Source organism: Ustilaginoidea virens, chromosome 7 (genome assembly GCF_000687475.1).
Source record: "Ustilaginoidea virens chromosome 7, complete sequence".
NCBI lineage: Eukaryota > Fungi > Ascomycota > Sordariomycetes > Hypocreales > Clavicipitaceae > Ustilaginoidea > Ustilaginoidea virens.
Window position 1 is genome coordinate 957,581 of NC_057322.1, and position 26,311 is coordinate 983,891.

General features: G+C 50.5%; 7 protein-coding genes across 7 annotated transcripts; 3 read left to right on the forward strand and 4 right to left on the reverse strand.

Annotated features, from left to right (window-relative positions):
- Positions 1-3,332: 3,332 nt before the first annotated feature.
- UV8b_07887 (uncharacterized protein) lies at positions 3,333-5,888 on the reverse strand (the record flags this gene model as incomplete). Its single annotated transcript, XM_043145384.1, has 11 exons — positions 3,333-3,371; positions 3,463-3,542; positions 3,623-3,841; positions 3,918-4,026; positions 4,165-4,230; positions 4,294-4,444; positions 4,536-4,695; positions 4,771-5,167; positions 5,244-5,326; positions 5,437-5,618; positions 5,830-5,888. 11 exons carry the CDS (start codon positions 5,886-5,888, stop codon positions 3,333-3,335), a joined length of 1,545 nt encoding a protein of 514 aa, XP_043001319.1.
- An 825-nt stretch (positions 5,889-6,713) lies between these two features.
- UV8b_07888 (uncharacterized protein) lies at positions 6,714-11,027 on the reverse strand (the record flags this gene model as incomplete). Its single annotated transcript, XM_043145385.1, has 3 exons — positions 6,714-8,420; positions 8,496-9,996; positions 10,084-11,027. 3 exons carry the CDS (start codon positions 11,025-11,027, stop codon positions 6,714-6,716), a joined length of 4,152 nt encoding a protein of 1,383 aa, XP_043001320.1.
- A 2,595-nt stretch (positions 11,028-13,622) lies between these two features.
- Positions 13,623-14,700, forward strand: UV8b_07889 (uncharacterized protein; the record flags this gene model as incomplete). The annotated part of the gene is made up of 2 exons (XM_043145386.1): positions 13,623-14,406; positions 14,594-14,700. The coding sequence occupies 2 exons, from the start codon at positions 13,623-13,625 to the stop codon at positions 14,698-14,700; spliced, it is 891 nt and encodes a 296-aa protein (XP_043001321.1).
- Positions 14,701-15,194: 494 nt separating this feature from the next.
- UV8b_07890 (uncharacterized protein) lies at positions 15,195-15,842 on the reverse strand (the record flags this gene model as incomplete). Its single annotated transcript, XM_043145387.1, has 2 exons — positions 15,195-15,713; positions 15,822-15,842. The coding sequence occupies 2 exons, from the start codon at positions 15,840-15,842 to the stop codon at positions 15,195-15,197; spliced, it is 540 nt and encodes a 179-aa protein (XP_043001322.1).
- A 494-nt stretch (positions 15,843-16,336) lies between these two features.
- Positions 16,337-17,767, forward strand: UV8b_07891 (uncharacterized protein; the record flags this gene model as incomplete). Its single annotated transcript, XM_043145388.1, has 5 exons — positions 16,337-16,360; positions 16,562-16,691; positions 16,759-16,836; positions 16,915-17,418; positions 17,676-17,767. 5 exons carry the CDS (start codon positions 16,337-16,339, stop codon positions 17,765-17,767), a joined length of 828 nt encoding a protein of 275 aa, XP_043001323.1.
- A 3,601-nt stretch (positions 17,768-21,368) lies between these two features.
- Positions 21,369-23,290, forward strand: UV8b_07892 (uncharacterized protein; the record flags this gene model as incomplete). Its single annotated transcript, XM_043145389.1, has 6 exons — positions 21,369-21,383; positions 21,451-21,600; positions 21,711-22,046; positions 22,109-22,270; positions 22,337-23,176; positions 23,270-23,290. 6 exons carry the CDS (start codon positions 21,369-21,371, stop codon positions 23,288-23,290), a joined length of 1,524 nt encoding a protein of 507 aa, XP_043001324.1.
- Positions 23,291-23,922: 632 nt separating this feature from the next.
- On the reverse strand, positions 23,923-26,032 carry UV8b_07893 (uncharacterized protein; the record flags this gene model as incomplete). The annotated part of the gene is made up of 5 exons (XM_043145390.1): positions 23,923-24,594; positions 24,661-24,918; positions 25,004-25,393; positions 25,461-25,571; positions 25,646-26,032. The coding sequence occupies 5 exons, from the start codon at positions 26,030-26,032 to the stop codon at positions 23,923-23,925; spliced, it is 1,818 nt and encodes a 605-aa protein (XP_043001325.1).
- Between the last annotated feature and the right edge of the window lie 279 nt (positions 26,033-26,311).

The following is a 26,311-nucleotide window of genomic DNA, read 5'->3' on the forward strand; positions in this document are numbered from 1 at the left end:
ACGCGATAGGCGAGAGCCCCAAAAGCCAATTTCGGAAGCAAGGGGAAGACCGAATGGCAGCTGGGACTTCTCGAAAGCTCGGCAGGCACAGCTGATGACGGTTGACGGATGAGTGACGCCCTGGAAAGCTTTGGACCCAGTTGCGGTTACTATTTTTTTTCTTTTCTTTTTTTTTTTTATCGGGGCTGACTTGGCCAAATCTCCTATCTCGGGGAGTTTAATTTAATTGGGCGGGAAAGTCGCGCAGAAAAAATCCTTGTCCAACGGACTCCGATAGCAGCTATGGCGTATGATAAGGGCATTATCGAACATCAGCTTGCTGCGGCGACTTTGGTTTGCGTGGACCAGGTGAAACAAAGAGAAGCAAAATAGCCGTATCATAGCATGTGTTGAAGATGGCTCTTGCAGCTAGAGACGGGCCGGCGTTCCAATTACACCGACGCAATGTGTCATTGGGGCAGCTATCCTGCATTACCTCGTAGTGTTCCTGTAGGCGTTCCGATATTAGCCGGCCACTCGTGTTTAACCTATCCACCTCTCTCCGGGCTTGATGGACGGGATGGATCGTCACCCCGATCACACCAACGGCCACCCGTTGCGGATGCACTGGTATAATATGCGAGGTTCCTTTCTCTCTCTTTGTTCCCCATTCCTTTCCAAGCATGATGCGTGAATCCGTGGTGGGTTTGTTGGAGCTCGTGGCAGATGGCCCCGATTGAGCCCTGTTCACCCGCCACGGCAAAATCATGGTAATAGTTTTCCTTGAATTTGATTTTGTCAACAGGACAGACAGACGCTTCATTCTATCTAGCCGTGGCCTGCCGATTTCCAATCCCCTTTCTTGGTGTTCTGGTGTTCTGGTGTTCTGGTGTCAAGGGCAGGCGAGTTGTAGTTTTTGTAGTTGTTGTACCTGGTAACTCACAGGAAAGTTGACCTGAGATTTGAAGTCTTTGGCGACTGCAGGATGGACCAGATTAATCCAACCATCAGCTGCTTGAAGGCTGTTGTCAGATGGCGGCTAAAATGACACTGCTACCTCATAGAGTCCATGTCATTTGCTGCAAGGGTCCGTAGCTTCGTGACAGGCCACGACACAGAGTCCCGCCTCTACAATACCCCGCGGTGCTTCTACGAACAATATAACACCAGACGCCATTGCAAAGCCGTCACGATGCCAAACCTTCCAGGTACGGCTTTCTCCAGCAAGAATATGCTGCTTTAGCCTGTACGGCTCGCTAGGTTTCATTTCCCATGTTCCAAACTTTGCCTGATTCAGCAGCGTGCGGCTAACCATCTGGAAATTGATGGCTTTGGTCATTGGCCCTTTCTAGAGCTTTCCCGTCCCGCAGTTTCCACCATTCGGCCTGTTGATTTTCTCGCAACACAAGCCTCCCTCCCCCTTTGAAGATTCCAGCTTCCAAATTCCAAATACGAAAATACTCCTCAAGATCCGCGGGTATTAATCTCTCTACGTATCAAGTTCAAAGGCCCTCGTGTGAACCTGGGATCTCCGTTGTCGCCCGTCTTCTATTGCTCTTCCGCCGTCCCGTCACTGAGAACCGTCCCTACTTTTGCAAATATTCCATGTTGCTTCCGACACTCTACTTGATCTGTTACAGACTCATTCGTGAATGCGCTGCTGTCCAACTTTTTATTCTTATTTCTCATTCTCAACGCGGACCCTTTACCAGCCTTAGAATTGGGACACTCCTCGAAATATTCGTGCCGTTCCTGTTGATTTCCTCGAGCAAGACAACGTCACCAATGTATTATGGCCTGTAGAGCGCTGATACGAGCTGAATAGGAAGATGACTGAGGATCACGTGGACCGAACAATTTCAAACAACAGGTCAAGATCCTGCGTCTCGAACGTTTTGACTAGAAGAAAGGCCCTATTATCATGGCTGCTCCTACAGAGCCGAATGGATCCGCTGTCCAGCCGCCTTCAACACCCAATGCGCTTGCGAGAGTGATTTGTAACTGGAATTGTTTCCAAGAATGCGATGATGAATATGCGTCTAGGTCGTCAAGACTACATGGCTAGACTGCGATGCAGCCCAGTAAGAGGCAACTCGGAAGTGTTGAGATTCGTGCCCTTGCATATTATCACATCAACGTTTCCCTGTAGGCTCATATCGTACAGCGGTACCATATTGAATGAGACGGTTCGGGCTGTTCAGGCCACGCCCCGGAATGTTGTTTGAGCCAGGGTCGGAGTCATACTCAAGGATACTCTCGCAACAACAGGTGCCAAGCATGATTCGAAAAAAAATTGCCATTGATAACATGGGAGCCGCCCTATCTGAATAGTGCAACAGTCAAAGCCGTGGATCCGTACGGCGCAACGACACTGCTATTTCCCCCTTGGCATCGCCCCGATGCCGTGGTATGGTGCGAAAGGTCGACTGCGCCAAACAGGCTGCAGAATACCTCGATTAGCTCCGGGCGTTTGTCCCGACGATAATACACACAGAGCACGGATCTACAACCGATATGCTTTAAGTTTCCCTTTCGCGACGGAGGCCGAGTCAATCGCCCATGGTCCTTTTGATTCTAGTGCAGAACTCTTGGAGGGCATGCTTGGGGTAACGTGCCGCAAGACCGGCAAGACCGTCTTATGCCCGCGGCTCAACCGTCTACCTTTAACGCATGGCCATCTCACCACGAGGAACATGATTAGAGGAATGACAGAATCACGGGAATTCGTTAGTGGGACTGTAGTTCATGCGGTCGTTGATGATTGACGATATGACTGCGGTGGTGCCTATGCGAAACCTTGTGACGGGGGGTTACTTTTCTGGAGGCGTTATTACAGTCTCCCGACATGGCCGGACGGCAAACTGAAGCTTCCGCAGAGCCTAGGTGAGAAGGCTATCTCCATATATGGCACGGCTTGAATCCGTCCTGGTGTACGGTTGAGAAAACACTTCACAAACGGTTGCTGATTCAGCCCACAACAACTGGCGTCGTTGAGCGGCCTCGTCTGTTGGCTTCAGCCAACGACGTGACACTGCACAACGGAATCAAGCCAATGCGTGCCGCGCCGAGTTTAGCAGCTTCGACTCACGCAGGGCGACCAAGTCAGTTGTCGAGCGTAGCAGATGTACCAGCTACCCTAACGCCCGAGCAAAACTCTGGGAATATTTGCGAACAGGCCGAGCAACTGGGAAGGCACATCCATAGGCAGTATAGAAAAAAAATCCAGGTTTTTATTTATAGTGTAACCCGTAACCCCCTTTTTCATAAAGTCGATTTTGATCACCACATCGGTCATGCTGGGAAACGCAATGAATGGAGCTCACCGTGTTTAAATACACAACACGATTGCGGACCTACTTGCAAGGGTACATCTCCCAAAATCCAATCTCCATCTAGGAAAAAGAAAAGAAAAGAGTCAGAACGTTGCTGGAATAATGAAAAAGAAAGTGGTCTAGCAAAAGCGTTTGTGGTGTTGAGCCATACCCTTGTTGCGTGAATGAATATTCCGACGAGCTCTTCGATGCGACTCGGCGACTGCAGCCGCATATGCTTCTCTAACAGCTCTTTCCAGGATTCCAAAAAAACAAAGACAAACTTGATCAGCTTGAATTTTCCTTGGTTCCAGAGTCCAAGATCCACTCACCGGATCCATTCCTAACTGCCTCGGCGTAATCATTCGCAAGGTAATTCTGAATCCACGGCCAATAACGATTCGTGTCATCGCGGACTGTCGAGACGCGCGACTGCAGCATGTTGGCGACGGCACTGTAGCCCAGGAGGCATGGTGCCAGGGCCATCTGAAGGGAAAGCCAGTCTTTGCTTTGGCCAACGTCCAGAATGTAGCGGGAGTATGCCGTACAGACTGCAAGAACCCGAGTCAACAACATTTTCGGTCTTGTTCCGCCTCCGCAGACGGAGACACTGAACTGGCGGCCTACCTTGTTTCTCTTCAGTTGCTCGAATCTGTTCTTCGGAGATGCCAAACGACTTGCAGTAATTGGTATGTAGCTTCGTCTCGCGCAAAATGTGTGTCACAATCTTGTTTGCCTAGTTTGATTGGGAGGATATGAAGAGTCGGTCAGTGTTTCTCTTCTTCTTCTTCCATTATCTTTCTGATTTTCTCTGAATTTTTTTTTTTTTTGCCATTTGAAATAGATAATTTGCTCATTATCGGGGCTGGCGTACCCTGCCGATTTCTTCCATGTGATCTGATTTGTACGCTGCGAGAGCGTTTGCGCGGCTGAAGTGAAACTTGAGAGTTGCGGTCAGACCAAGTGTTCAACTGCAAGACAAATGCCGCCCTATACAACACACCAGGTAGAGATAGTCTTGAATAATGTAGCCCTTAAACGAATCCAAGGGCAAAGTGCCGTCACCCAGAGCCATGACGAAGGGGTGGTGGACGAAAGTCTTCCATATGGGTTTTACGTCCGGTCTTTCGAGGAGATACTCTACAAAGTAGCCTCTTGTCACCAACACAGAAAAAAAGGAGGGAGAACAAATAAAAAGGTTTAGCTACAGCTTTCCTCAGTGTTGATTTCTGGGAAGAAACTTACGGGGAGAAAGGGAGCCGGTGCACAGAGTGAAAGTGATGTAGTGGTCCGTTTCCCTTGCCCAGTTTCGGAGCGGTCTTGATTCCCGCCTGGACATATCGACAAGCAGAGCGAACGGAAGTGGAAACGTCAGTTCCGAGTGCGATGGAGGCGGATATGGCGGCTACGCATTAGAGATGCACAGGGGTCAGTTTGCGGGATCCCCATATCGAGGAGGAGCACAGCCAGAAGTACTCACATGCCAAGGAGCATCCGGTTCCATGAGTGCTCGTGCTTGCCAGGTACGGACTCTCTATCCGCATTACCTGGTCTTCAGGTCCGACTAATACGTCGACTACAACTTGCTTCTCTTCTTCTGTCTGCGCAACCGTCATGTCAGACCGAAAGGGCAGATGGCCGCCTTTTACTAGCACCCACTTGGGTCCTAGACCTAGGATCTGACGGGCCAGTTGCTCGACGTCGGCTACGGAGCAAACAACTCTTTGGGCGTGCGCAGCGTCTACATTCTCCGAGAGTATGAGCAGGGCTTCAGGGATATTTGGCGTCACGATCGTGGCTAGCGGAAGCAGATGCCGTGAAAGCTCTCGGATGGCCTCGAGAGGTAGTAGCTGCGCCCCAGATGTTGATATCATTACCTTGGACACCATGTCAATAACTGGCGAGCCTGAGCCACTGCCAAAGGCGAACCGGGAAAGATGCAAACGGACTCACGGGGTCAACAACGACGGAGCCCACGTTGTGCTTGATTATTTGCCTCGCCACCATCTCGACGGTACTTGCAGCAGCCAGCATGCCTGCCAACCTCGCGCATGTTAGGGCAAAGGCAGGACATGTACTCCGGGGGTGAAGGGTGCGGGGAGTTGAGGGATTCCGACAGGAGCATCACGGTTGCCGCAAGACGAACCTGTCTTGATTACATCGACGCCGATATCCTCAACGCAGGCCTCGATTTGCTGTTCCACAAAAGCGGCCGGGATAGTGTGTATAGCTTTGACACCGGTGGTATTCTGTGCGGTCAGAGCAGTCGTAGCCGTCATGGCATAGCAGCCATGGGCGGCAAGGACTTTCTGGTCGGCCTCCAGGCCTCTGTAGCCGAGGCACGGAAAGAGAAAATCACGCAGGTTAGCCAAAATGGACTCTGGCAACAGAGCAGAAATGGAGACAGCCTCCCGTTTGCAGATTGCATGACAAGAATCAAAGTCGAAATATGCCAGGGACGAACAGCAATTTGACTGCGCATCGTCTTTGCATCACGGGCGGGCTGAAGGGTTTCAAACGCGCAACTTTTGACACTTACGCCCCGCCTGAGCTGTCAGAACCAGCGACCACGAGCACACGGCCTTTCATTTCGATCATTGCGGCACCGAGAATCAGAGTAGTCGTCAGTGCAGTGCTTGGCAAGTGAAGACACTGGGGTTCGCGGAGGAGAGCACTTTGGTGGGGCTCTTCCGAGACCTGAAGCTCTTGCAAACCGTCCATGACAATGATTGAAGGGTGGGTGGTGGGAAAGAGGGGGGGAGGGGAGGAAGAAGGCAAGGCAACACAATCCGCGAAACTCGGCTTCTTTTTCTAGCATTGACTTGTTGCTTCACTTCCATGAGCGGCATTGTGCGGTGTACACATGTCGTGGAATGCTCCAACGCCAACATCGTCTGTGGATGGACAAAGACTGTGAAATAACAAGCCATACCAACGGCGTATAAAAGTATGATCCATCGCGGCCTTTTAACTCCTCGCTGGGAAAAAAAAAAAAAAAAAAAAAAAAAAAAAAGCACAAATCCCACGCTTTATGCTTGCTTTCTACAATGGAGCCTGTATCGTGCCCCCCGCCCCCTTTGTCCAAGTGTATAAGCCGTCAAATGCCGTCTTCAATAACCCGCGACCTTTTTACGCCGTACCTTTGATAGGCCACCCACATCATTCCACATAATTTTCTCAAGAGATCTGCACTCCTACTTCTTGAAGAGGACATGGACAAACACTGTGAAGAATGAGTCCGCCGGGGGAGACAAGGGCAGCTGTTGCAACACGTCAACAGCTAAGCAGGCCTAAAGAGGAAAAAGGAAAATCCTTATCCTATCTTCCCCCAGTGTGGGCAAAGGAAACGCGGATCTTCTTCTTCCTCTTCTTCTTCGCCGTCGTCGTCATCGTCGTCGCTCAACCACGTGCTGAGATTACTCGTCACCTCCGCACCCGCAACGGTGCTGGCATCAAATCAGAAGGCATTTCTGCGGGTTCGCTGATGCTCCTTTGCCTTTCGGTTCGGTCATCGCCAGAGCTCCCTTCGCCCCCCTCGTCACCGCCTGAGTCTGCACTGCTGGCTTCGCTGCTTTCACCATCCTCCTCCCCAAACACGATCTGCCGCATCACATTCTTTTCAAACAGGTCGATAACCAACCTACGGATACCGAGCCTGTAATGATTCCACTCCATCAATCCCATTACCTTTTTGAAAAACTCGGTGCTGCGGAACGCGTTTGGTTTTCGTTCCTTCAGCCTCTGGAGCTCCATCAGCGTCTTCTTGTACAGAACGGTGTTTCCGAGATCAACAATCAGCTCCAGAATCCGCTGGCTGATTGCCTCATCGTTTAACAGTGCCGGTAGCTCACAGGACTCCAGAGGTGCGTGGGCTCGCAGAGCCGGAGGTTGCTCTTGGATCGTTCGTTGCGTTTGGGGAATAGTGATCAAGGCCGAGTTGATATGCTTCCAAGGGGCGACGGACAACAACTTTGACAGATCGTTGGGGACGCAAAGCCCCAGAGACACGCCCAGAGCCGTCGCGTTGGAGTCCCAGCCGTGCTCCGACAAGATTTCGAGTCCGTGTGTGGATCGGGATATCAGCCCCAGCACGAAGAACGCGGTACCGCGGAGACTCATGACCTCATGAGTCTCGGCGATTTCGACGATTCGCCCAACAATGTCAGTGGACTCCAAGAATGGCGCCCCAAGTTCCATTGATCCCACGTTACCTACGGCCCAAAGACACCCCTTCACCTTGATCATGAGCTCTGCATCCTCTGTCTGCATTCCGTGTTCGCGGATCGTTACAGCAAACTCTTCGAAATGACCTTTGTCGCTAAGAAGCTTGCAGCCCTCGCGTGTCCTTGTCAGTTCACGGTAGAAATGTGGCGGAACATGACTGTCGTGGAATTCAGCTTCAGGATCTGCTTCATCAAAAAGACTCATGCGATGGCTGTTGTCTTCAGGATCCGACAGGAACGCTCGCGCGAGGCTAGCCTCGATGACACTGACATAAGCGTCATTGCGTCCCAGAAACCAGTCATCCATTTCATTGCTGATGTAGTCCAGCCCATCGAGATAGTGATACCCGATGGAGGTGGACAGAAACCGGAGCAGGAGTGGCGCGCCAATTTCGCCTAGGTGATCCAGGGCCGGCCGACACTCGACGATATACTCGAGGTACACCTTCTTGTTGCAGGCCGATTCCAAGATTTTGATTGCTGTGGAGCATACCTCGATCTCTGGATCGTACAACTGAGTGACCAGGAGCCGGATTGCCCATTTAGTATCGCTCATATCGTCCCTACCACTAATGGAAGCTGCCGGACCCATGAGGCTCTTTCGAAGTGCATTAGTGGCGTATATGCGGATATCCTTGGTTCCGGCCGTCAAAGCCTTCGACAGCAGAATCCGGGGGTGCCCCTGGAGGCTGTAATCGAAATTGACGAGAAGTAACTTGACGAGATCTGGACGCTGCTTAAAGTCCACAATGTGATACATCATGTTAAACATTCGCCACCTTTCAATGAGAAGCATTCCTCTCGGATCACTGCTCAGTACGCCAAGCATTGGAAAGTAGCCGCAACATAGTGTATCAGTCAATCGGTCCTTTGAAAACATGGGGTACTGAGCCGTCAGGCCGCTTGTCTGCGATGCAAGCACTTGGAGTCAGAAACAATTTCTCCCTAGGCACATACCAAGTTCTTTTTGGTCGTTGCTTACCGGGTCGCATTGAGCTAGACATTCGGCTATTTGCCTTAGGAGTTTGCTATCCGCCAAAAACTTGATTCCCTCGGAAGATTGGAGAAGAGAGTGCATGAGGAGGCACCCTGCTTTGACATATTTCTGCGTATTCTTTGAGTTTTTGACCTCTGCAAACTTGTACTTGAACGGCCTGTAAAAGCTGATTAAGCGCTTCATGAACTTGGACGCTTTGAAGGCTTCATCCAAACGCTTTCCAATCTGCAGAGGACCATCAATCACCTTGACAATGACTTCCCAATTCCACTTCATGTAGTTTGAGCTGTTGAGCACGCCGCTATCGATGAGAAGCTGACGAAAGGCAGCGTCATCCAGGGCAACCGTAGTGTTACTCATTTTTGGTTGATCATCAAGTCGCCCTAGGTTCCGCATGCTGTCGTCCGAGGGAAGGATGCCAGTCGCCGATTCTGTCGGGGCGCTTCTATATAAAATTCGACTGACGCTGCTGATTTGATAGACAATGCCGGAGGCTATGAAATGGTCTTCATTTCCAAAGTCCACAGCTGCGCGAAACAGTTCAGGCAGAAGCTGCAAATCTGCACTCCAGGAGGGCGGGAGTAATCGGCTTGCGAGTTTCAGAATCTCTCCAATCAACAAGGTCGACTTACGCTTCAGCATGGGATCCTCTTCAGTTTGTGCCAATTGAAGTAAGCTATGCAGTAGACCGGTCTTGATGAAGATGGCCAAGAGCAGGGCAGTATAATGGTCGACAAAGTTTTGCTCGCCACAATCTTCCTCCGAAATTAGCGAAGCGCTTCGGTTTCTCGTGACTGCCTTCAGGTTGGCCACACGGCCATATGTGGTCAGGCGTCTGCCTGCAAGAAATGACGTCGCCCACGCGGGAGGTTTGATACGGAGCAATGAGAAGAAAAGATCCAATATAGTCTCCCTGATAGCCTGGTTGGGAAACAGTAAACTCGCAATGAGGGAGCGAATGGACCGGAAATCATACATGCTCAAGGTCATCAAGCCTGCCCATGATCTCATTGCTACTGATATGGCTCTCGAATTCTGCTTCAGCATGCCTTCAGCGCCGGCCAGGTGATTCGTAAAGGCCGTAAATACAACGTCCAAGCCATACCCTGGGACCAAGTACTTGCGTCTCTGGGGTACATCCAACAGAAAAAGAAACGCGGAAGTTAAGCTCTCCGGGGATTTGTATGTGACATCCGATAAAGCTTCTGAGAGTGTCCCCAAGCCGCCAGATGCAACCAGGAGAGGCGGATCACGAACTAGAATCTCTGCCAGCGTCTCAATGCAGATTGGGCGCAGTCGGTCAATGCTTTGGTCCGCGACTGGCATGCCAGGACGTCGGTCTTCTCCTTGCTCTGCCACGGCAACAATCGTCCGCACAATTGCCCTAGATATCTCTTTGATACCGTCTTTGACATCCAGGAATGAGCGCACAAATTTAAGTGCTTGCTCTCTTTCCACGTCGGCCTTGCGGTAGTTATTCAGAGATCTGTCATATGCGTTAGAAGTTTACCTGCAGCTCCAAGTCTTGCGGTCGGCGAAGTCGGGTGAAAGGGGGTAGAAGAAGAGAATTCACCTAATGACCAAGAAATCTGTGTTCAAGCTGCGAATCCTTTTTATAGATGAGGCATCCGAGATGGCATATCTCGCAACACGGTATCCAGCAGCCACAACCTCTCGGCTTTCACTAAGAAGCATCATCTGCATACGTAGCCCAAAGATGGCCCAGACCAGATCGTATTTGAGCGCTGGATGCCGTTTGAAGAGGTCAACAAGTTGGTTGGCACGGCTTACGTAGTATTCTGGCGTCAATCCTTCCACCTCGAGTGCCTGCAACAGCTCGGCGAGTGCAAAAGTTGGGCTTTCGGCGGTCTCGTCGATGTCTGAACCTGCAGCAGACCGGGAGACACTCGTTGGTGATCGTAGAGCACCAGACGGTTGGAGAGTCGTCTCCTGTGCTCGGTTCCTAGTCGGAGTCATAGGTGGGACAGGTCTTGTCCGCTGAGCTTCCGATATCTTTTGCCTGATGTTTTTAATCCTCAAATTACTCGCGCTCAGCTCGGCTTCCACCCTCAACCGTTGCTCTTTGGTTTGCTTCGCTTTTTTCATGTTCAAAGCCTCTAGCATGTTTTCGCTACCTTCCTTGATCTTCAGTTCTCGATTCAACTCATCTCTCAAGGCAAAGAGAGCCTGCTGCATGGCGGTCTCGGCACCATCTTCCTCCACCTTGTCCATGATGGTTCCAGCATAGGCCGATGCCAGGTCGACCTTACTGTTGGCTCGGCTCGACATCATCTGGCTGCGCAGTTCAGAACTGAAGCTTCCAGGACCGATGGAGTGATTCAGGCTACTATTTCGAGGAGCAAAGGATACGGATGAGAAGGCGGTATTTCGGGTTGAAGCGCCATTCGGTAGTTGCAAGCCGCCGCCATCCCGATCGGTACTGGTGCGCCCATTTTGCGAAGAGTTTGTGTTGGAAGCATGGTGCGAATTGTGTTGAGACGGGGGTTGAGTGGGCATCGTTGGGGAATCCAGACAACGGACCCAGACACAAAATATCAAGACAAAAGATCAAGACAACGCCAAATCAAGGACCAGTAACCTTCCTGCCAACGTGGGCCACGCCCTTGACCGATGTCTGAGCATTCGAGGTCTCCTCAAGGCGGTGATATTAAATCACAGGCAATGGTATTTATTGGTAACGCATTCGTGGTCGGTTTCCTTCACCCCAGGCTACGTCGCATTAGAAGGAGGACTTGCGGCCAGAGACAGCAAGAAATTGATGCACGATGATGGCGGAATCGTCGGCAAGTTCTGTTGCGACAGAGAACGAGCGGGTCGGGTCGGAGGTAAATGGGCCAGGCGTAGATAGATGGTGAGCGTGTGCGATTGAAGCAAGCCCCAGGCTGGATAAAGGCGGTAATTAGAAGCAGCAACCTAGCATAAAAGAATTGCTTGATCATGGCACGAACCAGCAACAGAATTTCTCGAGCGAAGGGTTAGTGTCGATGACTTGATCACGGGTCGTTTATTTCATGACGTTGTTGCTGAATCCATGATGCTGCAATGGCAGCCAGGTTCCTTTCCAAATGCCAGCAAGTGGGCGGAGTGGAGCTGCTGGAGCCAGCCGCAAACGAACCGCCCACGTCAACTGGTATTTATGTACCATGTACAACCCAAGCTCCCCAGGCTTAGGCAGCCCACCAACCGGAACCTCGTCGTATTTCCTGTCAACTTGCATGCATCAGTGGCAGTTTCCCCTCTTTCAACATGTTTCCCTTGTGCAATTTGGCCTCATCAGTGTGGCATTGCCTAGTTCTATGAATCCATCACGACAGGCAGAGTTTTGTTGAGACCAAGTAAAGAGAAGGAGGAGGCAACTGCTTGATCCACATGATTCTTCTGCCAATGGCTCGCCACCACTGGAATTTAGTTAGAATAGGTATAGTGTACGAACGAGGCAAGGGATTGTAGGAGCTCGAGTCAACGCGTCGTCGTCTCATTTATCTATCCGAAATCAACTTTAACCTAACAGGCTCTACAAAGACTTATCAACGTTGCCGGGCTGGCGCCTTGCAAAGGACAATTTGTTGCAACAACCACGAAGACGTTTCAAGTTGTTGATGCGCGTAGCAGCCTGCACTTCTCACGTATCACGACCGCCAGCGGCGAGGAAACGACCAAGTCGGTGGCCCCCGGAACCTTTGGCAAGGGCGGAATGCTATTTCTCGGATCCTCAAACCTAGGAAGCTCGGTGCTTGCTATGAAAAGCTCCCTTATTACATAGTTCATCAGTGACCATAAAATGACGCTAGACCCTGTGCCTCCATAACTAGCTTCAAACTTCAAAGTCGTCAGATGACCGCCAGCTTAAGTAAAGAAGACTGGAACCATTTGCGCCACAAAAGGCAAGCAAATAATACCGAATCGGTACCAGAGCTTCTTCTGGTATTTCAGCTTATTAGTGCTGCGTCTGGCTCGTTTTACCTCGTATCGTTTAGCGAGAATGGTAGGTGCAGCAGCCGACTCGGTCACTGGTCAGCTGTTGCCTCCAAGTCCGTAATGTGCCCTCATTTCTTTCGCCCTTTCACGCATACATACGAACTTGTCCCATCCTGTAGGTCCCTTGCCGCACTTGATGCGCAAGTTCTCGAGCCTACAATACAGAGGAGCTGACGTGTAGAGACACGCTTATGTATGTCTGTCACATCTTGGGAGATAAGCTCGAATATCTCTATAGGTTGATCTTCTGTTATCTCTTGGACTGCATGCAACCAACCTGTGCTTGCTTGTAATGAGAGGGGTCAAAGATGAGTAGAGTATGTAGCAAGCCAGAGCAGATTCCAAGGTTCATAACAAGCCGGTAATGGATTTTCTCTGCGAAACGATGGATCGGAACTGGAAAGCTTAGCAGTCGAGCGCCAGACGCTTTATTACGGGCATCTGGGTGATTACTATCAGTAGTCTATAAAGTCGCCTTTTATTTGAGGCCGTGTTTATTTTTTTTTTGCCCGAATGCCTTGAGTTTCGTGTAGAATATATTTAGGGATGCATGTCTCGAAATTAAGCAAGATACCCGCTTGTGCCCCAGTTGTGTTGGCGAGCCGTACAGTCTGGTAGTAGCTTGTACCCGTAGGCCCACGGTAGCAGTACCTGTACCTACCTGTACCTTTCAGCCTGGCTTCCGCCGCCGTCATAGGCTAAGCTCTGGGGTTCCGCATCTATGGGACTCGGCGGGCTCCGATGCTGCTCCACTACCTCCCAAGCACGCTAGCCTTCCCTTGTCCAAAATCGCCCGTCAGCTACATAATATGGTCGGGTGAGAGGCATGGCGGGCGACCTGGAAGGCTGGAACGCCATGCCGGCGCTTTCTAGCCGGGGTTCCCTTCATATTCCGGCCTAGGATCACATGCAGTTATATATAGCAAACCCCACGACCATAACCATGGAGGGGAGGGGAGGGGCAACGTGAGCCGTCTCGTCAGAACTTCCAACCTCCTGCCCTTCAGCTGCTGCGTCCCGAATCCCCCAGGCCTCCTTCTCTGCAACGGTTCTTCAATTCGTGCGTTTGCCATGAGACAAGAACTTCCGCTTCCAGTCAGAATCGAGCACAACATGCCCTACGTATCTGCTGCCCGCTATGGAAAGGACAACGTCCGTGTCCTCAAGGTGAACCGCGACCCAGCCACTGGGGTTCAAGCCGTCACCGAGATGACCATTTGTTGTCTTTTGGAAGGTGACATCGACGCCTCCTACACCAAGGCTGACAATGGCGTCATTGTCGCTACCGACTCCATTAAAAACACCACATTTATCCTGGCCAAGCAACATCCCGTCAACCCGCCTGAGCTCTTTGCCTCCATCCTCGGCAACCACTTCCTTCAGGAATACAGCCACATTCACGTTGCCAACGTCAAGGTCAAAACCCACAGATGGCTGCGCATTGATGTGGATGGGAAGTCTCACCCACACAGCTTTATCAAGGATGCTGGAGAAACCCGCAACGCCCATGTCATAGTGAGCCGGAAGGGCGGCATCAGCATAACCAGCGCCATTGAAGGCCTCTCGGTCCTGAAGACGACTGGTTCCGCCTTTCACGGCTTTGTCCGGGACGAATACACGACTCTGTCTGACACTTGGGACCGTATCCTGGCAACCGATGTGGACGCCAGCTGGAAGTGGAATGCATTTTCCGACCTGGCTGCTGTTGAGCAGAGCTCATCAAAGTTTGATAAGGCTTGGGAATCTGCCAGAAACATTACTCTCAAGCTCTTCGCCGACGATGACAGTGCTAGCGTACAGAACACAATGTACAAGATGAGTGAACGGATTCTTGACGCTGTCCCGGAAACGCAGAGCGTGGCTTATTCACTACCCAACAAACACAACTTTGAGCTTGGTGAGTCTGCGTCTTTGTCTCTCTCTTTTCCTTGCCCTCGAGGAAAAAAATATCAAAAAAGAGAAAGAAAAAAAAGGGGGGGTGGGGAGAAAAGGCAGGAGGGTACTTGCGACGCGACTCTCGACATATATTCATCCTTGTCATCCATTTACATCACTGTCACAATATTAATGATTGTCTCTGCTAGACTTGAGTTGGCACAAAGGCTTGCAGAACACTGGCAAAGATGCCGAGGTATACGTTCCCCAGACTTGTCCGAATGGCCTCATCAAATGCGAGGTGTCACGATCTTGACTCAAGTGGGCTGAAGAAGGACGTGACAAGGGAAGCGCAGTGACGGGGGCATGGAACGAACCCTCATTGGCGAAGATTGGCAACGTCACGCTTTTGATAAATCACAGTACCATACCGGCTTGGCCATATAAAGAGTTGATACCAATCCCACTAAAGCCTTTCAAAGGACAATGATAAGTAAGGACGAAGAATGTCCAACCCGAATCAAAATGCCATTGCGTATGCAAGTCATAAGAGGCGGTGGAATTCCCGCAGTGCGCGGCAATTGCAGCGATTGGAAAATAAAAGAGCTAGCGGTAAGTGTACTTTGAAAGAAAACTGTAGGACTGGCCAGTCATTCATCAGCTAGGAATACTCGAAATAAGGATAGCATTGGCGATATCGCAAGTTTATGGGGCAACTCTAAACAATGTTTCTCCAACCACTGTACAAGATAGAACAAGTTCTTGTTAGGGACCAAGACCCAACCTCTTTGATTTGAATAATATACACCCTTATAACCGCTTCTTGTCCGACTCCCTAATTCTTTCTACTGCCGCGTCCCAGCCTTCGCTTCCCACCACGACACCGCCAAATCGCACCAAGTTCAGTTTATAAGGATGGGCCTCGCCTTCGAAGGCTTTCAACCTTGCCAGTCTCTTGTCTCTTAGTCTGTTTTTCGGCAACATGCCACGAACTGCTTTCCGTAGAACCTCGCTGCCGCCGTGCTTCTCCATGAGCGCATCCATTGTGAGCGATTTCAAGCTCCCAGGTCTCGTCGAATGTCTATAATACGTTTTTCGCCACATCTTGTTGCCCGTGGTGTGTAAGGCGGCACAATTGGTCACAACTACGTAGTCTCCGCAGTCTGTCGAAGGATCCCAGATCGGTTTGTGTTTGCCCATTAAAAGAACGGCGATTCGGGACGCGAGTCTCCCGAGGGAAGGAGGTGTCACATCCGGTTGGGTCGTGAGAGTCTTGTGAGGTGTTGATGCAGAGATCTGATGCCATACCCGCGAGTAGGCTAGTCGAGTCTGAATGGATAGGGAGGGTAATGTCAGATACAGTTTCAGTTCATTCAGCGGGTGGGAAAGAGCTCTCGTCGTTTTGCGAAGCTTGCTTCCCTCGGGCAGCAAACCTACCAATCCGACAGTCTGAGACATGTCAAAGGTCCCAAAGCGGGTGAGCCTTGTGATTGGGATGCAATGGCAATGATGTTGCGTTAAGCAAACACAGTGTCTGTATGTTGTCTGGTGTTGGCTCGCTGGGAGCTACCTGAGTCTTGACAGCGAATACGCAGAAAGGAAGTCATGGACGGGGACGGTATAGTTGATTACTCATCATTGCTCAATGCTTAGGTCACCTGATGCGAGTGGCACGTTTTTGGTTACCCTTGAGCACAATGAACGAGTGTTGGATTTCTAAGCGGGATACTAAAAGACCGAGAGACATAGTCGGGGACATATCAAGTTCTTTTCCTGGATTTTGTGCCCTCTCAAACTCATACAATGAAAAAAATATTCAAAATCTATTCAACGTTGATTGTATAAACAAGTTTTCGGTTGTTATTTATCCTTCCTGCTCATCATTTCCAGCACTTGTATCTGTTCCGCCCCTCACTCGAAGTGAGGCTCAACTGCTAAGGACACCAGCGACAATGACAGTCCATCGTTCCTTCCAGGTATGACGACAACCATTTTTGCAGCCAAACATACCACAGCACCAGTAGAAACGTGCAGCTTTCCTACGGAAAAGTTTATTTAGCTCGGCTCAATATTTGGTCGTTAAAATACTCTTTGTTTCATATTTCTCTCACTGAATTTTCTGCAAGCCCCAAAAGTTGTGCAACGCTCGATGCTCATGAAAAAGCATGGCAAAATAGACCGTCTTCGCTGTCCCACTGTCTTGTGACGGCTGTATCACGGCTGTTTCGGACGAGATTCGCAAAATTGGAGGTATCACGAAAATTGAAGGAAATCTAGAAGATCAAGTAATTTCTGTGGAAGGCTCTGGTACGTTGAGCCGCTCGATACCAGCCACCTACGTCGCATTCCAACTAAGCGTATAATATCATTTTAGCCGCCCCATCGGCAATTGTTGAAGCCATTCAAGCCACGGGAAAGGATGCAATTCTCCGCGGATCTGGCGCATCCGACAGTAGGTTTTTCCTCCGAAATTCTGACGATGTTTCCACACTCGTGGCAATGCATATTCACCTCCCTCCGTCAATCACAGGTGCCGCGGTGAGCATTCTTGAAACATTTTCAGACAGCTCGGAGACCTACACAGACAGTCAACAACGGGAGGTTAGGGGCCTGGCAAGACTCGTACAGGTTCATCCAGATAGGACGCTCGTAGACCTGACGGTCAGGGGAGTCGCCCCAGGGCGATATTACGCGACTATACGCGAGTTGGGGGATCTCAAGGATGGAGTCGAATCCACTGGCAAAGTCTGGTCGGAAGGTGGAGCAAACGCCAAGGGCAACCTGGGCGCTGTGGAAGTCAATGAACATGGACGGGGTGGTATTTTCGTCGACCTTGCGTTTCAGATCTGGGAAGTCATTGGTCGTGCTATGGTCTTGACCAAACAAGATGAGACTACCGGGCCTCTCAAAAACGACGATCATACCGTACTTGGAGTTATTGCCCGAAGTGCCGGTGTATGGGGCAACGACAAGACAGTTTGCTCATGCACGGGAAAAACTCTATGGGACGAAAGAAAAGACCAACTCCGAAAAGGTATGTTGTGATTGAAGGGCGTTTAGGACATGTCGACTACTTACCTTCCATGGCAGTTAGGAGATAGGTACCTAGGTAGTCGATGGTTAGACAACGTCTTCATTAGTGCGATTTCAGCCGTCAAGGCGTGACCCGAGAAATTCCAGTAGAACCCTCATTCCCAACGATACATGACTACACAGGAAAACGTCAAGTACCCTAGACACCTCGTCATGAGGAACAAGTCATATATCATGACAATTGTTGGTCGACTGTAGCTAGCGCCCACTATGCGGCCGTAGTTGAGCAGAACACTCCGAACATGGACGTCTCATCTTTTGCCATTGCGGAAGATGTCGATTGTCAGTAGCTCTATTTAGAATGATGCAGCGCCAAGGAGTAAGTCCACCGTCTGCGCAAACTTTTGCATATAATTTCCCCACTGTTGTGATATGAAACCATGCCTTTCTGATGGTACAGTTCCTGAACATCCAGCCAACCCGGCCCCGAGCATTCGTAAAACTGTCCAGCTGGCAACACTATACACGCAAATTTCGGGGCTGGGTGGATGTCATCTGTTAGCCGGGAAGCATTCCGCTGTACGCACGGGTTTACCACCAGTTAATGGCCCGGTCTCATGTCGACTATTTCTTCTTGGCTTTACTTTAACGTCGAGCTAAGGGTTCATTCATCTCAATATCACTACTTCACAGGGTAATTGCTCAGGTGACGACAAGTGACAACGTGCAGCAGGTGGCTTCGTGGGGACGTCATCCAGGCAATGGTGCTCTGCGCAATGTGGTGAGATCTGTTTTCAAAGCTCCTCTCACCTGACAAACGATAAAGAGCGAGCTGAACGGGAAACACCGCATGCTTAGCATTGGCGGGTTTCAAACAATTTATTGTTAGACCAGAGTCCAGACTACTATGGGCATCACACCCCACTCATTGCGCGGAAGGGAACTAGCTGGAATCGGAAGTTTTGCATGCAAAACTCGCCGTGGCGTAGATAGGAGCTAGCATAGATGTTTATGCGAGGCTACGACCAAGTTGTGCCGATGACCTTTGCTGTGATTATCATCGCGTCTCTGAGTCACTACGAGCTACGCCAGGTTAGTTCAGGCATATTGACAAGAGAGGAATAGGTTCACTTGTGGTGCAACCATCTTCTCACGCTCTATCATCCTATGAATCGATGTGGTTTCGAGACTGACTTTTCATCTGTTCAACAGTGCCAGACAGTTAGGGGTCATGCATGTACTGGTTCCATAGGGCAGCGGAAATGAAATTTATGCTCCTCTGGTCCCCGTTGGCAGGACTAACTGGGTATGGTCTGATTAACCGATCGCCAGGGTTCTCATCGGTATCACATTGAGCCAAATTTCCCACCCTTTTACTCAGCACGGTGGGGTGCCGAGCAATAGTTTGATCATTTCGGCGCCTAGAATACTGCGTGACTGGACACGACTGTTGTTGAGTCTTTCCACCGGGCTTGGGAGTGAAAATATCTTGATGACGGAAGGTTGCCGGCCCCTTCGGGAGAGCCCACCTGACATGCTTTTTTGACGCTCCTTTACTTGCCTGCAGCAAGAAACGACGGAGGCGTTGGGCCAAGACTCTTAGTTTCCAGCAGTGTGAATTACTAGGTATGTATGTGTCTAAAGGCCTGCTGAGTGCTGTGGATAGAGGCCAATATTGACGTCAAATAATTCGAGGCTAAATTGTGTTCCGATATTACTTCGTCGCGTGCGCGCAATATGATGGACATAAATAAGCGATTGGCCAGCGCTAAAAGGTCTAAGTCGTGTTAAGCGCTGGGCTTGGCAGGTGGCAGGTGGCAGGTGGCAGGTGGCAGGTCGGCCCAAAGGTTCGCGCCGTGGCGGGTCGTGCGGAGGATCCATTCATTCTTGAAGGAGCTTTGATGCCAAGACTCATGTTTTGCCAGACTTGCCCTGATTGGACACTACGGCGACGACTGATTTGCAAAACTCACTCTGCGCTTCCATCACATGCCCAGGGCTGAATATATCCTGTATGCATAAAATTCTTCGAACTTGGATTTACCATATGAAAGGGGAAAACGGCAGGTACGTCAGTAGGTAACGTTTAGAAGACCCATTCTAACCAAACCACCTTGTTGCTGCTAAATCTGCGCGCCTCCCTCGGCTCGACAAAGCACATAAACATGGGTAACTGCTCTGTATATGTCATCGATTCTTTGTCGTGATTGCTTAACGATAGAACGACCAGCGCAGGAACTACAGGCAAGATTCAGCTCGTGACAAGATAGAAGCCCTATATCATCGACTCGCTTTTGCCCACTCGCCTTACCCGGTGGTCCCTGCCAAACTCAGTCACCAGGCACTGTTGGGAAGGGACATGAAAAAAGTGGAGAATCGAATCAGAATCTAGCTAGAAGAGTCCAACCCTTTTGGCCCCATGCCAGTAGAATTATTTCAGCACTCAACACTCGGCTGCAGTTATTGAAAACCGAAATGCCATGAGAAGATGTGAACAATGGCTATTATGGGCATCGCGCTTGCCTGGATTCGACACAAATACGATACGGTGGCGGTCTGGCAAGTGGATACCAGTGTCGTCCAGAACAGAGTCAACAGGCAGGCCAGACGTCATCAGCGTTCCCTTGGGCACCAGGCTTCCCGGCAAATTTGGGGCATGCATAGATGGTCACGTTTTGTCGTCGAAATCCTTCCCCGTTAGGATGCGTAGAGAAACCCCCGATGGCCGCTTCAAATGTCCAATCAATGTCATTAGTTGCGGCTGCGTTTGATCCTGTCGTTTCGGTTGGTACGTCGTGCCGAGGGTTAGGTGCTGCTGCCAACTCCAAGTGAAGAAAATATGTACCTATCTAGGTACCTAGTACCTAACTTACCTCCATACTACCAGACATAACACCACCCCACCCACCCCCTCACTGCAACCCAAGATGTGCGGAGTACACTAGTGGTCAGTTGGCTGGACAGAGTCCGGTAGACTGTTGGCGGCTAATGCATGCGGTCTGGGTCTGGCTGGTGCTTTGGCCCATGAGTCTGCAACAGACGGAGTTTCAATGCCCGAGTCTTGACCCTCTTCGATCTTCGACTCGAACTAACAGGGCATTTACCTCATCACCCTCCTAAAAGCCCCGTTAATCCCATCTTTCTTCCAACGCTGTACCTTGCTCGGCACTGTCGCCTCCCTAGAACGTCTCCTTTTCAATCAACCTCGAAAAGCCTGTTCAAGTCTTGTTTCCGTGCAAAGCCTTTTGTTCCTCGTTCTTCAGGTCTTGTTGTGGGGTCGATTCTAACTAACTCCATATAAGAGGCGTCGCAGCGATACGCAACTTCGAAGAATCGCAGACTGCAACACTTGGAGTCCCGTGCGGCAAGGAATCTAGGACAATATCAACGTGACAATTTTCACTGAACACAAGGTACGGCCGCGCTGACGGTCTGCTCTTGTCCAGAGGGCGGCATTTACGACTACACGATTCAAGGTCTACAACCAAAGCAGGTATGGTCGGAAGACGCTCTTAAAAATCCACCTTGAGCAATCTCGAAACAATTAAACTCGGCTGTCTGTCATCTTTCATTGTCAGCCCTGCCTCCTATCCGGTTGTCGAGCTGCCAATTGGGGCGTCTTTTGAGGATAGGCCAGCTATTGAATCATCCATCGAGGCAGCTCGGCAAGACATTCACTTTTCGCCCACAATCGGATTGGACCGACGCGTAAAGTCAAACAGTTAGTATTCAAGACAATATCGATCTTGGCATTCAAGAAGAAGGATTTGGTATCACTTCACGTCCCTAAAAGCGCCGGCCTCCTCTGTCTATTTTGTGCCGTTGTTAGCATATGACCGAAACTTTTTCAGTAATAAATCCGACAATAGATCGGCTGGTCTACGTGGCATCCTTTGAGGCACTCTCATCGAGCGCTGGCGTGTCGTCGAGGGTTAGACAGCAGCGCACGTCATGTCTCTGAAGTTGGTGAGTATGCTTGGGCCTTGTAACAAATACTTATTGCGCATGACCACTGACAAACCGCTTGCCATAGGAAATCGAGACTTGGGTAGCGGCCTTGGCCCGCTACGACAACAATGAGTTTGACGATTCCCTGAGAGAATTCGACAAGATCTGTGACACGAGCAAGATTCTCTTTAACATGGGCGTAATTCATGCCACATTGGGCGAACATGAGAAAGCTGTAAGCTTCCAGACCAATTCCTTGTCTAGCTCTTTCTTCCTTTTTTGGTATACCGTTTTTCCCGGGTCCCGTCAGACCCGTCTAGGCATGTACTGATTGCCACTTCCCAGGTCGAATGCTACCAACGAGCTATTCGCTTTGACCAGTATCTCGCCGTTGCATATTTTCAGCAAGGTGTATCCAATTTTCTGATAGGTGACTTTGAGGAAGCGCTCGCCAACTTCAACGATACGCTACTTTACTTGCGCGGCAATACCATGATTGACTATGCACAGTTGGGGCTGCTGTTCAAACTCTACTCCTGCGAAGCTCTCTTCAACAGAGGTTTATGTTACATTTACCTGCAACAGAAAGAGGCCGGAATGCTGGATTTGTTATACGCTGCAAAGGAGAAGGTCGTGGAAGATCACAACGTTATAGACGAGGCTATTGCCGAAGATGCCGAGGTAAATCTTTCAGCAACATCCTCTTCAATTGAAGAACGCAGGCCTCGCTAACCATACCATAGGGCTATACAGTCTTCTCCATTCCAGTTGGAGTGGTATATCGCCCAAACGAAGCCAAAGTTCGAAACTTAAAGACCAAGGACTATCTTGGCAAAGCGAGGCTCGTCGCTGCTTCGGACCGATCAAATGCCTTTACGGGCTTTGCTGGCCCCGAAATCAAGAATGTGAGCTTGTACAGCTGTTGCTTTCGAAAACTTTGTCGTTGGATGATTCTAACAAAGCCCACCAAGGCTGGCAAGGCAGAGGCAAAGGACGACCGACCACCCGATAACATCTCGTTCGCTGCCACGAATCTGGTCAAGCCAGGTATTCAGTCTCGACGTCAGCAGTCAGAGCCATCTGCCAACCGTAATGTCTTCCCGCCAACGCCACCACCTGAGAACGACCGACCCACCAGGGGAGGCTCTGTGCGCAGTGGTTCGAGGCCAATGCCCGCAAAGCTCACTATTCAAACACAAGATCCGAATCGCAAGTACGAGAAAGCGGCCTCTCCCGAAGAGGCTCGTGCCACGAGGTCGGCGTCGTCATCCGCACCATCTCTCGGATTTGCCAGAAGAGATCCGGTGCCAACGCAACGTCGCCCAGCCAGACGAATAGAAGAGGAAGACAACGATGACCCCGCCGACTTCTATGCGTCGAGGGACGCTCGAACTTCAGCACGCTCAAGGCGACAGCCTCGGTATGCTGATGAGGATGATGAGTCTGATTATGACGGCGGTTCGCTAGACGGAGCAGAGTTCGAAATGGTGTCAAATCATCGCCGAGGTCAAGGGTCCAGATCAGAGCCAAGAGCGCCACCTCGACAGCCTGAAATCCACAAGATTCGTGTCAAGGTCCACGCTGGCGACGTCAGATACGTCATGATCGGCACTGCCACTGAATTTCCGGATTTTGTGGACAGAATAAGGGACAAGTTCGCTGTGAGACGACGATTCAAGATAAAAATCAAAGACGAAGACATGCCTGAAGGAGACATGATTACAGTTGGAGATCAGGATGATTTGGAAATGGCCATGCACAGTGCCATTAATATGGCAAAGAGGCAGAGGCAAGATGTTGCCAAGATGGAGGTAAGCTGCAACCCCCCTCGCGTGGTCGGCATATCAGTAGTCATCTTTCGGAGTGACCCGAGTAAATGGCTCTTTGCATTGACAATATCCCAGGTGTGGATCTTTGAAATGTAGAAGGCGTGCGTATACCCTTGCAGTCGGTCTGAAGCCGTCTCTATCCTCAGCGGACGACTGTACGAACAGTCATGCTTGTGAATTCTTTGCCTGGACAGGATCAGTTTGTAGTCAGCGATTAGATGTGCATGAGCGATTCCCCCCCCCACTTCTTTCTAATTCTTTTCTTTATTTCCAAATCTAACTATTTGTCCTTGGTCTCACGATCCCGGCTGGCTGTGCTTGACTTGTAGATGCTTGATTTGCTCTGTCGTGGTAAACCGTTTCGTTGGAGACCAAATATAATTATAGTGGAATTTCGCTTTGGGCCTACTGAGACCCATCTTGTAGCTCGACATGTTCGACATGTGTTGTGTCCGACGAGGCGAAATCTGGTTCGCCGCTGCGCGACCTCGAACAGATTCAGCTCATGCCCGTAGTGAGATTCCGGCTCCAGGAACGTCGCGTCGCGTCACGTCCCGTCACATTCGTACTGTCAACAGTGAATTTATGGTGATACACAAGAGGTATATTCTGCACATGCCTAATATCTTACATACATCGTCTGGGAAGCCACCTGGTACCCTCCCCTCACGTTTTGTATATTGTATAAAACAGAAGTTGAGTCCCTGATAATGTTACACGAGTTCCTGCTAAGCATCGAGAACCCTCTTGACCATGTCGAGCCGAAGCCGCCACTCGTCTCGACCAAGAAGCGCAAACATTCGGGAACTGCTTTGCGAAATCACATCGTGGGCTCCTGCTCCGACAAGTCTGAGCGTGTGGTAAACAGCGAGCTTGTCCATGTCTTGACCGTCGAGAGCGGCCCAGATCGCGTCCATTACTTTTACTCCTTCGGAATCCCATAGGTCCTTGTTCTCGATGGCGTCGTGCAGAGCTTGAAGAATTCGCGGGTCAGGATGGTACGATGCCAGTGATAGCCTGTACAGCGTTTCTGGCACTCGCCAGAGAAGATAAGGGTGGTGACGCAGGAGCATCTCCGTGGACAAAAATACACCTCTTTTGCTGGCGCAGGCGCTGCGAATATACGATTCTCTGGCTTTGCTTTCTAATGCAGGAAGGGGAATCAATGGCCCACGCCATGCTTCCGGCAGTAGTAGTCTCTGTAATTCTTGGTCGCCCCCAGTCATAGAATCAATATTTTGCAGCATAGGTTGAATAACGTTGGCGTTGAGAAGGTTTGTTTCTATTTCAGAGAGCTCTGGTACTGTGTCCCACAGAATGGCATCCAAGTATTGGGCTTCAAAGTGGTCTAGTTTTCCAGGGTTGAGTCTGATGCCGCCCCGGGTAAACTTGAAGGTCAACTGGAATTCCGCTCGTTGGTTAGCATTCCATCAATGCGACGCAGAGAAAAAGGAGGGAGAGCATACAGCGTCGGAGATGTCCGAAATGGTTCGAGGCGCGTTCGTATTTGATCTGAAGGATGAGCCCAGGTTGGCTATCCATGACAAAAGGGCCATGGGGAAAACCCGTTTAGCTTGATATGTGGACAGATTGACGCTGTCGTTGCGCTTGCTCAATTTGCTACCGTCAGGGTTGACCAGCAAGCCCAGATGGGCAAATGTCGGCGGTTCCCATCCAAACGCTTTGTAAAGAGCCAAGTGCTTTGGTGTAGAGATCAACCATTCCTGTAGATTGCGGTCAATAGAAGGCCAACAACTGTGTTTGCCTCTGCTTTACAGGGTGCTGAAGGAACTCAAAGTCGGTACTCACTTCTCCTCGAATTACGTGCGTGATCTTCATCAAGTGGTCGTCGACAACGTTTGCGAGATGATAGGTTGGGAAGCCGTCCGTCTTGAGCAAAACGAAATCCTCCTCGACATCCTTCTTCTGAAACAAACCGTAAATAGCGTCGCGGAACTTGAGCGTGCCAAAATCGGCGCCTTTGAAACGCACGACATAAGGAACGCCCTGGCCAGCCCGTCTGTCAGAGTCGGCAGAATCGATGTGTCGACATGTTCCGGGATAGGCAGTGGATTTCCCAGCCTCGTGAAGCTCCCGCTTCTGCGACTCCAGCTGCTCGGAAGTGCAAAAGCAACGATAGGCGTGACCGCGGTCGAGCAGAGTCTGAACGTGACTCTGGTAGGTCGCAAGCCTCTCCGACTGTTACAGCGACGGACATGAAATGAGCCTTGTGAACCCTCGGTAGGTTTTTGGTTTACGCACGCACTTGCTTATAAGGCCCGTATGGACCGCCACAGTCGGGACCTTCATCCCAGGAAAGCCCTGCCCATTGGAGATCCTTGATCAGTCTCTCCTCCGCATCGCCGACGAGACGACTCTATGAAAGAAGCCTGGTTAGTCCCTCTCCTTCGGAGACGAAGTGCGGCCCATTCACGCTTGACATAGACATACTTGGTCGGTGTCCTCGATTCGCAAAATAAAGGCGCCGCGGTACGATGCTTTAGCCGCCAGGCTATTGAACAAGGCCGTTCTGAGAGACCCTAGGTGTAGGTAACCGGTTGGGGATGGCGCAAAACGGGCTCTGATGGGTAGTTCAGGACTTTGACCCAGAATGGTTCGATGATTAGCATGAGACTTGTTGTTGACCTTGCCGTCCTCCTTTTTAATGGCTTCGTTCCTCCTTCTCAATGCCTGAAAACCCGAGGCACGGGCAGCTGGTTGGGTGTCTGTGGTGTTTTGCGCTCCTGTCGTGGTGCTGTGCCTAGACTGGCTCAAGCTATGAAAATCTGGGCAGGAAGAAATGAGTCGGTCCCATCGGACTGGCAAGCGGCATCTCATTGATGTCCGCGTTGCGCATGGAGGCATTACATGTCTCCTTACTTCCCATGATATCCTAGCAGGTAGGGCCATGGTCCCTAGGAATGAAAGGAACCTAAATGCCACAGTGACGTTGCTGGTTGTAGGCTGCAGGCCCGAGGCTAGCTAAAGCTACGGAGTACCAGGGATCAATTGCAACTAAGTCTTATCGCGATAAGCTGCTGCAGATAGATAATGGCCATTGATCAGCTCCTTTGGCACCTGGTTTCGATGCTGCTAATTGAGTATTGATGATGGCCG